We start from the raw sequence: 15,142 nt of genomic DNA, 5'->3' as shown, positions 1-15,142 counted from the left end.
CTTCTTAATTTGGGCCAATTTGCACAATTCCAGAGTGCTAGGATCAGCTCTGTTTACATGGGCTGGTCCACTGTCCATCAGCACTACAACACTTGAGCCACATAACTCTCTTATTTCAGTTGCCAAGAGGCAGAAGAACTATTTAGTATAGAAATGATTGTGACACCTATTTGCAGTTGCAGAAAGAAAAGAAAGGTACGGAGTTAGACTGTGATTCCAGGAGGTCTCAGAAGCTCCATTTTGTCATTGATGGAAAATTTGTAAGACTCAGCAGTCATTTCTAACTGTATTATGTCATCTTTCAAAAATTAGATTCATCTCTAGTCTTCTCAAGATTATAGGCATACAGAAAATGATACAGAAAATATTAGCTGTAACTATTATAGTGTGATTCACACATATACTGTAGGTCCTTCACTTAGCAAACACTGTTTGATGATGGTCACCTGAACACATGAAACCAAACAAGTGCAATAAAGAAATTTAAAATTCTTGGCTCTGGTATCAGAGCTGGGATAATTCACTTTCTTATAATGGTTGGATATTTTTGTAGTCCTCAGGTGACAAGCAAGGATATAGCAATCCTTTGTTGTCTCATAAGAAAGAAAGGTGGAAAAGATTATGGTGATGCCTTATTTTGCAGGGGATTCACTCAGCTATCATCAGGGACGTCCATTTTCCACCAAAGACAGAGACAATGATGTTGCCGTTACAAACTGTGCTATGTCATACAAAGGGGCCTGGTGGTATAAAAACTGCCATCGAACTAACCTCAATGGTAAATATGGCGAATCCCGACACAGCCAGGTAAGAGCAGGATCAACCCAGTGCTTCTGAAAGGGGTATAAAAATTAGTGAGGAGCCAAACCGTCCCTCATTCAAATATGATTAGTTATGAACTTACTAGATGGCGTTAGATTAGCCAATTTTCATCACTACAATCTCCCTACCATCACCATCCCAATGACCACTCCAACAATAATGTACAAGATGGGGTACAAGATGGAGGCCTTACCTCTCAATTTAGTAATATGTCTAGCCTTGGTCAGCAGATGTTGGGTGTCATTAAACACCAATTACTTGACATACTAGATTATTGTATCATTGTTTCCATTAAGTACCATTTGGATTTTTGTTTCAGGCATCAAATTAACTAGTAACAAATGGCAGTTTACAGTTTCACCAAACGCCAAAGCTTTTTTTTAAAATAACAACAACAAATGGTAGCTATGGGGAAGAAAGCCACATCTGGATCTCACCCCAATCCACATCACTTTCCTCCAGCCCAAATATCTATTGGTGGCGCCACTGCAGCAAAGTGTACCTTCATGGGCTACTTGCAATCTGAAAGCAACATGGGATAAAAATCAAACCCCAGTATGGAGAAAATGCTGTCAGTATGGCCAGGGTTTACCCTTTTCCCATGCTTGGATATTATTACTATTACTGTTGTTGCTGTTGTTATTATTTCCTAAAAGATTATATAAGGTTTTATATTTAGAGCTTTACGAAACTTTTAAAATAAAACAGAGATTATATTAAAAAAAAAACAGAATGAGGCAACAGATTTGAAGAGTTAGACTTCTACACTGCATTAAACCAGATTTCAGGTAAAATATATGCTTGAATATTCAATTCCCTTCTGCCATAAAAAGATATCCACTTGTAGTGAATTAAACACAGCATGGAAAACCAAGCCTCATTGTTTTAAATGCACCAGTAGTCCGCAGGTTGAGGAGGTTTATATGGAGAAAAAAATTAAAACTTTAGTCTGTTAAGATTGAATGTGGTTAAGTGCAGAATGTTTATATCTTGTTTTGCTTAGCTAATTCCTGTTCTTGCAAAATAATAAAATGATATGCATTCTGGAGTGGTAACAACAACTAAAATATCAAGCAGAAATCATCTCATATACACCTCATATGGCTATCGTTATTTTCTATTTACAGAGTGGTTGTATATGTAAAAATATAATCCCCTTATCTGCAGCCTGAAGAAGTCTCTTTTTTTTTTTTAACCACCTCAGATTTCTAACACCTCATTCTTCAGAATATCTAAACCCAAATGTTTTGGTACTACAGATGTGTTGATACCACAGGCCTCAGAATTCTCCATCAGGGTGGGGAAGGCTACACAACTTTGATAAAAATTGCGTCATTATTATAAACAGCTCCCTCTCAAAAAAATATTGGGATATTTTGGCCTTGCAAAATTATACCAGGGGGAGTTCAGGGTGGCAGGTCTGCATCTAATAACTGGAAAGAAGTGCTGTGCAAATGGTTCCAAGTACACTGAACCCTTTTCCTCTCTTTGGTCCCCAGGGTATTAACTGGTACCATTGGAAAGGACATGAGTTCTCCATACCTTTTGTGGAAATGAAAATGCGGCCATATAACCATCGCAACTCCTTGGGAAGGAAACGCCGATCAGTGCAACTGTGAAATGGCAGGAATCTTTCTGGACATGTAGTCCTTTTCTGTCATGTATTTGTATTTTATAATATGAAAAGAACAAAAGTAAAACTGAGGTAGCAGCCTGCTCCATGCTGAGGGCTGAGGAACACCATGATACCCCAGAGGGCTGACTAACTTTGATAAGAGAACAACCATGATGCTTGCTATCATTCCTAGGAACCTATTGGGCTCCTGCTCAGCCCCAGCTTCTTTGGGTTTTCATTCCATTCCTTCTTTAAATTATTAGTCAATGGCTTCATTTAAGGTCTTTATCTTAACCCAATTTCTGCTGTTGGTTATGGCCACCAGATCTGAGCAGCAAAAATCCAGGTGACTTCTTGATGACAGAAAGAGTTAGCATTTTCTCTATCTCTTTTTTGCCATCCAGGTTTTTGCAACCTAGATCTGCTGCCTCTGCTCAGCTCTGTTATAGATGCTTTCTTTCACATGCCAACCTGCTTTGCCAGAGGATACTGAGGGGGGCTCAAAGAGCTATTTTTAGAGCTACTGGTGCTCATGCTGCTACATGAACTAAGCAGAGTTTTCACAATGATGCCTATTGAGTCAGCATACAGCCATCAGCCAGGAAGGAGGAAACAAAATATAGCTATTTATTCCACTCATGTCAACCCCATCTTTCCCTGAGCAGGAAACAAGGATATACACACCCACCCACCCACACGTACACACACATATGCAAACACATGCACATACACATACACAAACATATACACATAAACATACACAAGCATATATTGTTCCTAAAATAGTAATCTTCACATTCACAGCTCAGTTGATAGATACAAATACAAGCATACTCACTTTGAACTCTTTTTGGAAGCAAAATCCTCGTTTCTATATTGTTCTCTCTCCATATTGTTTTGCCTTATTTACTGGAGGCTAAGTTAAGGAAAGGGATTGGTGGATGTCCCCGACTTTGTTTCCCTTCCCACCCAGTGTCACCAACAATCAGTCTTCCTAGCTAGGATGGAATGGGGTGGGGCAATTTTAGATGGATGCCTAGAACAGTAGGTTAAGCCATCAATCAAGTTCTCTGCCTAGCAAGTGGCTGGCGCTAAGGAGTGGGGGATGGGGTGAAGCAGAAAGGAGTTTTCCCAGTGTTCCTCACAGCTCCCTTCTCCGTGTCTGTGACCTCTCAGGGTATTTCTGAACTCAAGTCTAGCACTCTTCTGAAAGACCACTAACCCATGTTCAAAAATAGACCAGCTGACACCAAAAAGGCAAAGAGGGGTACACAGAGTGGAGGAGAAAGGATCATTAATGAGTGAACTCCATCTTCATCTAATGCTGCAAGGGAGTGGAAGTGCTGGCAGCAAGTGACCAAGGAGTGCAGTTCTGACATCATGGCAGGCACTTAAAACTAGTTGGTAGATGGGCATAGCGAACACACAACTGGAATTAACCAACATATAATAACAACATGTAACCCAATGCTGCCAAATGTAGAATGGGGTGCACAAAATTACACAGTCATCCACACCATCACCAACGGCTACATAAATAACTGTGGTGTGTTGCACATACAGCTACAAGAACTGCAGCTGCAGGATATTAGTCCCCAAAGGACAAGGCAACAATTGTAGCACTTGTGTGCAAGTCCTCAGAAATAATAAAAGTAATAAAAACTGTAAAACACACAGCCACTCGAAATCCCTTGTTGGCAGATGCAGGGAAGAATCTGCAATGCACCAGTGGTGACCATAGCTGGCAGAACTCAACTCTGTTTCCCAGTTTATACTGATCTTCTATGCAGCACAGGACTAACTCTCATCCAAGAGGCCACTAAACCCATGCTAAAAAAGAGGTCCAGCATTCTTGCAAATAAACACTAAACCATGTTTATAAGGAGCCAATGAAAGATCTGACAAGCACCGTAGAAAGTGCCAATCAGGCATTCTGTGGAAGGATGCCCGCAGCCCAAGCCAAAATGGCCATGGAGGCAGTGCCAAGCAACCATAGAAGAAGGGCTGTACTCACAGCAGCCTAAAGCGGTTAGTAGGTATTGGAGTGATCCCAACCCTTGATCTCAGCAACCTAATGGTTGGTAAAAGATGCCAGAGAGTATCTTTGACAGAAACTATGTCAGGAGAACAGAGAACTCTACTTTTAAAAGGAGACCAGCAAAATATGACTAAGATTCCTCAGGTGTGGGGTGGGGTTGAGAAAAAGGCAACATGAGGACATGGCAGAAAAAAAGCAGTAACAGAGGCATGTTCATGCTGTGATTAAGGGGAAATGAAGACAAACCCTGAGAAGGCAAGTTCCTTAGATAGTTACCTCCAGTCATATAGATACAGCATGACCAGCAGAGGCAAATATGATCCTCCTTTGTTGGAGAATATTGTTCATCCTTGGTTGGATATTGTTCATCCTTGAGAATAATCTCTGAAATCCAAGTGTAGCTGTTTGTTTATTTTATTTCAGAAAGGACAGCCCATGGGAAATAGGAGCTAACAGTTTCTTTAAACTAGCATCAGGGGTATGCATTTGTCTTAACAGATCTTCCCCATGCTATTTTCCAAGTCATGTCTCTCCAAGCTTCTTTCAGCCCATGGCAGTCTGTCCTTTCAAGCTGAAGCCTCAGTTGCTCTATTTTGTGTTTTTAAAAAAAGCTGGGGAAAGCCTCCCATACTATATATAATACAAACCTTAACATATATGTCTATCTCTTCTAGCATGGTACCTGATCTGTCCCCCTTTAAACTACCAAGTGGGAAAAAATCCACACACATACCTCTTATATATAGAAAACAAGCATAATAAACTGGAGCTTACCTTGCCCCGTAGCCTTGTGTGTGTACAGGATCTGTGGGTTGGTTAGGCAAGGAGGCACATTCAGATGAATCCCCATTTGTACGTTAGACAAGGCTTTGCCCCTTTCAGTGAAACTTAAATCTAATTAGATGAGTAAACATTAACCTAGTCCATTTCAAGCGCTTGGGAATTCTTCCATCTGCATGTATCGATCATTTCCCTGAATTTGTTCTTGCCTGCTACACATAACAGTTAATTATATCTCCTCCATAATTGCAAAAAAGACTCCATATGCCCAGAAAGCATTGTATAAATCACTGTACACCCACACACAAGTATCTGATCCCTCTTAAAGTTTGTCCTAAAGATCACAACTGCAGAGTGAACCATCACCAGTTAGTGAAATTTCTGATAACATTTCAACAGAATATGCATCTATAGATGACCTTTGGAAATCAAATAACAGAATTTGAAGTAAATAACAGGGGCATGGGAAGCCCCTAAATTAACAATGAAGATACTGAAGGTCAATGACTGAATATGTTCCTGATTTGGCTGTGAATTTATTACTGTTGCACAACAGCATAACAGCTTAAAAAAAGGCCACTACTGGAGAAGAAGGAAGGAAGGAAGGAAGGAAGGAAGGAAGGAAGGAAGGAAGGAAGGAAGGAAGGAAGGAAGGAAGGAAGGAAGGAAGGAAGGAAGGAAGGAAGGAAGGAAGGAAGGAAAGAAAGAAAGAAAGAAAGAAAGAAAGAAAGAAAGAAAGAAAGAAAGAAAGAAAGAAAGAAAGAAAGAAAGAGGGAGGCAGGCAGGCAGGCAGGCAGGCAGGCAGGCAGGCAGGCAAGCAAAATACATGAGATAAAGAACCTTTCAGAAGAGCAGAACAGCACACAACTACCATCTAGTGATGAAATCAAGGATATACAGCATGGAATCAAGGAGGGCACCTTTGCTTTTGATTAGCCAAACTATTCTATATATTAGAGGATCCTAACCAAACAATGTTTCATTAGGGTTACATACCTGACAACAAGCAAGCAGGAACAGTGAATCTATCTTATTCATTGGTTTAGGGAATATTTGATGTGATCTGCTGTTCTAAAGCCCAGTATGCTGTATGTAAAATACAAAGCAGAAACACAATCTAGCTTACAGACAGTTTTTAAGTAGCCAATCTGCCCAGCAAGTCGTCGTCATCATCATCATCATCATCATCATCATCATCATCATCATCATCATCATCATCATCATCATCTATTAATCCAACAAATATCACAACCATTAGACTGGGTACTTTCCAGTAATTTAGGTTTTAACCAAGAGCCTAGAAATCATGGAAGTATTGTCATTCTATGTAGGAAGTTCCCACCAAGGTGCTTTCTTTTTTTGTTTTTGAAAAGTCAATGATGTCAAGTCTCATAAATTTAAAACTTCCAAATATTTGGTGAATTCTTTGATATGGTTCCAACAATGCAATTACCATTGGTATTAGAGTTTATGTTTTTCTTCCATAGTCATTCACTGCAACTTGCAAATCACAATATTTGGTTATTTTTTTCCATTTGTTTCTCATCAGTTCAATGATCTCCTGGAACTGCCACATCTACAGAACACATTTTTCTTCTTCTTAATACTAGTAAAATTTGGTGTGTTGCATTTCAAGAATCTGCTGGTCTGTATTTTAAAATCTCACATGATCTTGTCCTCCTCATTTTCTAAGGCTCTTTTAGGTGTATGATCCCATAGTTTTTGTTACTCTATCATGGCACTGATTATATTCAGTTTGCAATTTTGCTACAGCCACTAATAAGGTACTCTTCAATCTTACATAGTTAGTATTTGCTATCATTTGAAATATGTTCAGTTTTGGCATTGATGTTTACAGTATTTGCAGACTGGATTTTTGAGCTGCCATGATTATTTCTTCAGTTTCTTTTTAAGGATTTCAGTTTTCAACCACTGCCAAATCAAATTTTTATTTGATTTTCTTTCAATATCATATTGTCCATGAAGATGTTAATTTCCAGGCATTAATTTGGCTTTACGAACTTCTACCAGTAGTGGTTTCTTTTTGTGCCTGGTATAATCATTCAAACTGTATTTCTCTTCTTCCACTGTTTGCTTTACTTGGAGTAATCCCCTCCCACCTTTACGTCTGGCAAAGTAGAGCCTGCCAACATCACTTCTTGGGTGGAAAGCATGATTCATGGTCATTAATTTTCTTGTTTTCCTATCAAGTATGTCTAATACAGCTTGAGTCCAATCAATTATACCCACAATATATTGAATAACTGGAATAGCCCAAGTGTTTATAGCTTTAATTATATTCCCCACATTTAATTTTGTTTTCAATTTTTTTAATTTGTTTGATATAATTAGAGTTAGTATTCTTTTTAACTTGCTCATGTAGTAAGGCAGAAGCTTCCATTAATCCTAATATTTCAAACCTTCTTCTGAAGCCAATTGTCTTATGGCATTTGCATTCATTAGCTGTAATCAATCTTCTTCAACAATTTTGCCTCCTTTAATCTTCAAAGTTGCACATCTGTCTAGACCAAATTGCATTCCTGTATCCTCATTAAATATATGTCTCCAGTAGAGATTCAAGTTTTCCTTTTGATTTTCAAATAATTTTAGGTCATCCATCCATGGATTATTTTTGGACCTTGTTTTAAAAGTTGATAGTCACATATTGCTTTGTTTAAATTATGTGAAGATGGCATTATTGCTAAAACAAATAGTGAAGGTGACAATGAGTAATATCGGAATATACTCCTAATTTTGACTAATTGTGACTGGATTCAACATGGTGAAACAGACTGGTTCCATTTGGCAAAGGAGTGAGACAAGACTGTACATTTTCTCCTTATTTATTCAATCTTTATGCTGAATGAGGAAGATTGGATTGGAAGATGAGTGTGGTTTTAAAATTGGAAGAAGAATCTGAACTACGCAAATGACACTAGTCTGATAGCTGCAGATGTAATGATCTGCAAGCTCTAATAACAAAAATCATGGAATGCAATGGAAAAAAATGGGATTAAAATTAAAAATAAAGATGAAGGTACAGGTATAGCAGCCGTAAAACTGACAATGAAGACACTGAAGTGGTGAATGGGATAGTAGATCTTTTGGGATCTACTATCAACAGCAAAGGAATCAATAGTCCATGAAGGCCTTGGAAAAGATATTCAGATGCCACAACATATCTAACAAAGGTTAGAATTATGCAAGCCATGTTTTTTTTTTTCCTGTCACATTCAATTGAAAGCAAAAGTTGGACTTCGAAGAAGCAGGCTAGAAAGAGTATTGATGCTTTTGAACATTGATGTTGGAGTAGACTCTTGAGAATACCATGGATAGCCAAGAAAACAAACAAATGGCTCATAGAACAAATCAATCCAATGCTCTCATTTGAGGCACAAATTACCATAATTCTTCATTCTTTACAGTTTACAGAAGCTCATTTGGCTGTGTTGCTAATCTGGAATGTAGGCTTGTGAGATATTTGATCCCAAAGCCATGTAACTTATTCTTCCCTGGGGGCACTCTAAATTTTTATCCTTTGGCTTGCAGTTAACCAATTCAGTTGTTATTTGTTATTTGTTATTTGTTTTCATGCATTCATTAATACTTTCAAGTATCCTAAAATGCTTTTACTACTCCCAAAAATTTCTAGGCATTTTCTGATCCAGGTATGTGGAAGTGAGTCAAATGCCTTTTTATAGTCTATCCAAGCCATAAAAAGTGTTTTCTTCTCTTTGATTTTTTAATTAATCATCTTGTCAATTAATGTCTGGTCTTGCATGCCTTGTGAACTTTTGAAAGTTCAATTTTGCTAAACAAATAAAGTACAACTTAAATCTTGTGGAAAGCAAGTAATAGGCCTGTAGTTGTCAGGATTAGTGCTTTTAAATTAAAAAAAAAAATTTTTTTTGCATTAGAAAAGTTCTTCCCACTGTCATCCATTCTTCATTCTTTACAGTTTACAGAACCTCATTTGCCTCTGTTGCTAATCTGGAATGTAGGTTTCTGAGATATTTAATCCCAAAGCCATGTAATTTATCCGTCCCTGGCAGCACTCTAAATATTTATCTTTTTGGCTTGCAGTTAACCAATTCAGTTGTTATAATGACATCTTTCATTTGTTTTCCTTCAATTTCTTTCTTCACTTTGTTGATCTATTCTTTCTTGTTATTATATTCTGCTTTATTTTCCCATAAAACTTTCCTAAACAAAATAGTTTTCCCCTTATCCAGTCTTGTAGTTGTTTTAACTTTTTTCCCAATCACTATCAAGGTTTTTGTAAAATAAACACAGATTTGTTTGAAATAAAACATGTTGCTTGAACTGATTAATCCTATTTCATAATACTTACTTTTCTGGGCTATTGCCATAATTTGTTGCTTCCCTTCTGAAACCTCTGTAATGGTCTTAGGACCAATATTATACTGCTTTATAAGACCATAGTTGAATTTTTCATTTTTAAGGTTGCCCTATTTCAAATTCTTCAAGTGACTTAAATCTGCCTGAAGTTTTTGGTTTGGTTTTGTTTTGTTTTTCTTTTTGTTCAGGTCAGAATTTCCTTTTTAATTTTCCTTTTCTAAATATCTTGGCTTCTGGAATTCTGGAAAAACATGTTTATTTTTCTCTGTGGTATTTTATGTTGGAATCATTTTGATTGCCATATTATTATCTTGCAAAATAAAAAGCAAATCCTTTCTTTTTATTTGCTTTAAGTGTGGCAGTCATACTCTTTCTAATTCTTTCATTTGAATTTTCATTATTCCTGCCAATTCCTTCTACTAATCAGTTAGATGTAATCCTTCCAATTGTTCAATTATTTATTGTTCCTCTTGGTTAAAACATTCTGCTAAATTTTCTTCAACTGCATTTTCTACCATGCCTTCAGAGAATAAATTTGCCACAGTTTGGTGTTCATTAAATTCCACAAAACATTTTTTTGTTAGCTGCTCAGTTGCTTCCAGTTCTATTTCTGAGATGAATTTGTTTTTAAGGAAATGATCAAGTAACAATCAACTAATAGTGTTAATCCATGATATTTGTTCAGTCATATTTGAATCCAGGAATCACTGCTTCCAAATTTCAAACATTCACTTTTAGAATTCTTTAATAATTAACTTAGACTGGTAATAACATTCCATGATGAACTGATCTTTCCATTTTTCTCCATTTTAAAAAATTTTTTTTTCTTGCCATCCAATTGCATTGCAGTCCCATATCCTAGTGGCCTAGAAGAGTAGATAGAGTCCTCTAGCTCACTTGACACTGGATACCCAAGAGCCATAGCACCCAGCACAATCCTTGTTGATCTGGGTGATGACCAGCCCAGCATGGAAATCAGTTTCTTTCATTTTTGCCATTATTAATGGGTTTTGGAGATACTTAGTCTGGCTTCTTAGTTGAGGCCTCTCTGGCTTGCTTTGACGATTATGGCAGCACAGCATAACCCTCAGCATCATCAAAGCATACAACATCCGCGCTCCATGGGGGCTTATGACTACTACTGCTACTGCTACTTACAGACTGTTCTCCTATGCACAGAGTACCAAGAGAGGAATCACCAGAGCAACATGGATCAATAATTCCATCCATCCTCCCATAAAGGTACCCAGAGACAAAAGAGGACCAAATCTCTGTATCCTTAATAGTTGTGCAAAACTGGGGATTTCAGCTCCACTCAGCCTATCTAAACTTCTCTCTTCAGCAGAGTTTTTAAGGTGCAGGGAAGCAGTCATGTCCTGCACCTGACCACACGACTTCAGATGTCTCTTGGAGTGATCATACTTCTGTTATCTCAGATGAGGCAGATTGTGGGTATACTGTATATGCTGAGTTAACACCAAATTCCACACAAAGGAACACATGCATGACATGAAGGGGATGAGATACAACACTGTAGGTTGCTTGTACTAAAGCAGACCGATAGGCCACTCTGTAATTTTTCTCACAATAGCACATGAAACTGACATCCAGCAACACCTGGAAAAGACTCAATTCTTGTTCAATTCAATACATTGCAGCATATTGTGAAGTAACCTAAGGCACATCCATATTACCCCACGTGGATTACTTTCCCCTAAATATGCAGTTTTGCTCAATTGATCCTTCTTTGTATGTGGAAGTTTGGTAGCCCTGGCATGGATAAGGAGGATTTAAAAAAGAAAAAAGAAACTTCTAAATGCATGTTTATGTATACTATGAAGGAGTGTGACTTTTATAAAAGTCCTTGCAGTAAGCTCCAGGTGGACGGTATCTTTTCCTATTCTTTATCTCTCAACTTCCTGAAAGGCGGAATGGGCCAAAATTATTAAAATAAGAAATGCCCTTTTTAGCTGAAAGGGAACCCTCTGTGATAAACCACTGTGACACTGGAGTTTTCTGGGAATGCTGAAAACGGTGCCCTCTTTTCCTCTTTATTATGACCCTGCCTGGGCATTTCCCCTTTACATCCTGTTCAGGGATGCCAGTAGGTGCTCTGCTGATCATTTTCTTTAACCCTTTGATCCACGTGCCAATGGCATTCCAGTAATACTGCCTAAAGTATTCAAGGGTGAATGCTACATCGGTTCAGATATTGCTGTGTCTGCAAGGAAAGACGGGTGGGATGGGAGGAAGCTGAGAGAACCAGGATCAGATCCTGCTGAGATATTAACTTGTCTAAGAGTTCTTACCTTTGGGCTAGCACCTTTTGCCGGAAGGGTTTTGAAGAGATTTTTAAAACATGGCCCCTCTCCTTTGTATGTGTGTAATTCTGGAACTGAGCTTATTCTCTAACAAAAGAAGCAAATGAGGTGAAAGCTCCCTCAGAGAGACTCCAAAGACTAAATCTTACCTGTGAAAGAGAACAAGGAGAGAGGGGGAAAAAGCAATTGCCCTCCCAATGATCCCATAATGGAACCGTAGCTTACAGAATGGGATATGTGCTTGTTAACCATTGTTAACTAGTATTTTTAGTCCTGATTGCTCTTAGGCTCTGTATAGTTCCTTTTTTAATGCATTTTCTATACGTTAATAAAAGATTCCAAAGGAGAAACTTTGGCGTGTCTGATCAATGTGTCTGGCCTGATGAACTCTTGCCTCCTGGTGGGGAAGATGGGCAAAGTGTGATCCTCTGAGTTTGCTGAGCAACCAGATTCAGATCAGTAACTTAGTAACTATAGTCAATGGTGAGGAATGGTAGGGTTGCACTAACAACATCTGGAGAGCTGCATATTAGCCATTTACTTCTAGATGAAATCAGTTTGCTCATGATCACCAGATTGTAGCAAAGGGATTTCTGTATCTCTTTGCTGTTATCTTGTAGTTACCTAGATTTTTGCAAGTCCAGACCTGGTAGACATAGCTCATACACCACCTTGCTTTCTTTCTCATAACTACACTCACTACTTGTGACCAAAGAAAATTCAGTATACACCAACAGCATAATCTTGCATGAAAGATGGACAATAGGTGACCCTTTGAGTCTCAATATAGTGAAGAAAATAGTTGCTCACCAGTCTTAAACTTAATAAATTTACCATTTTATATTACCACAAATGTTTACAGGAAGAAAAATGTGATAACCTGAATATATTTTTATATTCATAAAATATGAAGATATTGTCAACAATTTGGAGGTACTAAAGACACAGTGTTATCTGGAAACCAAGATACAACAAAGAAACTTCAAGTTTCAGTGAAAATAAGAAAGGTAGAACAGACAAATTCAGAGTAAGAGCAGGAAAGAACAATAGCAAAATCAGAACCAGGCTATACAAATTTTCAACAGGGAGGGAAAGCAAAAGACTTCAGTTCCTATTTGTTCATAATAATCTGAAAAACAACAGAGAGTAGGATCAAAATGCCACAAACCTCACACATTGCAGGATATACCTGCAACAATATTGTGAAGGGCTTCGAGGCAAATGGAATAGGGTAGTACACAAACACTGCAAATAAATAAATAAATAAATAAGCAATAAGAAGAGCATTGGAGGCAGGGAATTATAAAACAATGTCACTTTTAAAATCCTAAATAACCCACAGAAAATAATTTAAGAGGTAGAAAAGACCAGGTAAATTAGATGGAAACCATTTAGTCTAAAGTCTTGGTAAATGTTCCTGATTTTTAACTTTGTCCTGAGGCTGAACCAGAGCCTAAAGCCAACAACTCAGAATAGACATTCCATGTGCTCCCACTGCAAGGCTTAGATCTCCGAGGACACACAACGAGCCAGAAATCTTTGCAAAGAATACAGCTAAAGAAGCAGCATTTGTCAAATATCTCAAATACTATGGGCAGATGACTTGGTTTTCCAATAGGGGTGGGACAGACCCTGTGAAATGGAAATTGTCTAAATAACCACAATGGTTGCTTCCCAGAAGAGAAGATCTCTCTGGGAAACATGACAGCAAGGCAGTACAACCAAAGGGGAGTGGTCTGACTTAAAAACTTAACTCTGGGCCAGAGTGAGGACTTGCATTTGGAAAGAATTGTGCCAGCTGGCACTGTGCTAGGCACATTTCAGGAGAAGCACAGATCAAGACAACAGAGAATCAAGCCCAGAGGGTGAACTCAACGCAGATATAGGGCACCATCTAAAAACCAAAGGAAGACAATATTGAAGGTGGAGCAACTAGGATACATATTATATACATGCATAACTGGACTGAGATTGCTTCATTGAAAGCAATGGAGAAAATTCTCCACCTTCCTATGCAACAAGGTGTCATGAAATGTGATCCTAATCAAGAAGCAGAAAGACAAAGAACCAACACCTTACATGGCAAGGAAGAGCCCAAAAAGAACAGAAGCAGGAATTAGCAAAGAGATGAGGCCCTCTACTAGGCAAAAGAGCCCAAGGACTATAAGCAAATGTTACTATAAATAACCATTATTGTTTAACTGAATGTCTCCACTCAATTTATACTGAATAAACAGTGTAACATTATAAGCATTAACCAGCTTGGAGCTTTGGAAATTCTTGAATGTAAGCCAAACTCCATTCTGAAGCATGCAGTTTTGAGGCCTAAGGTGCCTCTCCACCCCATCCCACCCCCCAAAAAATCCTACTAAAGCCAACTTTTAGCAAGTCTGCTGAATAGCCTGCTACGCAGAATAGGGTTAGGGTTAGGGTTATATCCTTATGTAGCAGGACAGCTGAGATTGTCAGGGTGGTTCCTCCTCTCCTAGAAGCCCCCGTATTTTCATACCTTGGCCCTGCCTCCTGCTTTGGGCTAGTGGCATGGTAGTTTCCACTGCCCCCCAACTTATCTCACCATGCAATAACATGTCACTTAAAAGAGAGCCACATGCAACTATGATCAAATCACAGATAATATCATTCTGCATGGAAAGAGCCATCACAAATGTGGTGCTGCTGTGTGTCACACAATTTTTCATCCTCATGTTTCATGGAATCCAACTGAAACAACAGGCAAAACAGAATCATAGTCCAGCTCAGTGCTGATCCAGCTTTCCACCCAGTTTCTATTGGAAGACTTGTAGCAAAGGAGAATTCACCAAGTCATGTGGCAACTTGTTCCACTGGCTGATAGCTCATACAATAAGGATGTTTCTCCTAATGTCTAGTCTGTATTCTTAAAGAAATGGTTCTGGTCTTGCCCTCTGGGCCCATAAGTCCATTCCCTGTTCTGTGTGATAACCCTTCACATCTTTGAAGTCTACAGTCATATCTCCTCATTTCTGTAAGCTAAACATACCTAATTCCTTTAACTGTTCCCACAGGGCTTAGTTTCCAGATCCTTCACTATTTCACCTCTTCTAAACTTGCTTTCACCTGTCACTATCCTTTTGAACTATGGTGACCAGGATTGGACACTGTACTCCAAATGGGATCTAACCAGGGTGGAATACATTGGAACAATTATTTTCTGTAATCTGGACTCAA

General features: G+C 38.4%; 1 protein-coding gene and 1 long non-coding RNA gene across 4 annotated transcripts in view; one reads left to right on the top strand and one right to left on the bottom strand.

The window, feature by feature from the left end:
* The window catches only part of TNR (tenascin R), a 100,072-nt gene extending 97,488 nt beyond the window's left edge, over positions 1–2,584 (top strand). For both annotated transcript variants that reach the window (XM_088153730.1, XM_025162921.1), the window contains 2 exons: positions 644–807; positions 2,322–2,584. In XM_088153730.1, the coding sequence (XP_088009856.1) occupies positions 644–807; positions 2,322–2,441 (284 nt within the window). In that variant the 3' untranslated portion in view covers positions 2,442–2,584. The remainder of the gene's footprint in view (positions 1–643; positions 808–2,321) is intronic.
* LOC148214123 (uncharacterized) overlaps positions 1–5,349 on the bottom strand; it is a 164,301-nt gene extending 158,952 nt beyond the window's left edge. For both annotated transcript variants that reach the window (XR_015798415.1, XR_015798414.1), the window contains exon 1: positions 5,250–5,349. This is a non-coding gene — a long non-coding RNA (uncharacterized LOC148214123). The remainder of the gene's footprint in view (positions 1–5,249) is intronic.
* Positions 5,350–15,142: the final 9,793 nt, after the last annotated feature.

Source organism: Python bivittatus, unplaced genomic scaffold (assembly GCF_059951505.1).
Source record: "Python bivittatus isolate LINGU-HERP-01145 unplaced genomic scaffold, Pbiv_v1 ctg000700_np1212, whole genome shotgun sequence".
Lineage (NCBI taxonomy): Eukaryota > Metazoa > Chordata > Lepidosauria > Squamata > Pythonidae > Python > Python bivittatus.
Note: the sequence above shows the minus strand (reverse complement) of the source record. Positions and strands in the feature narration are given on the sequence as shown.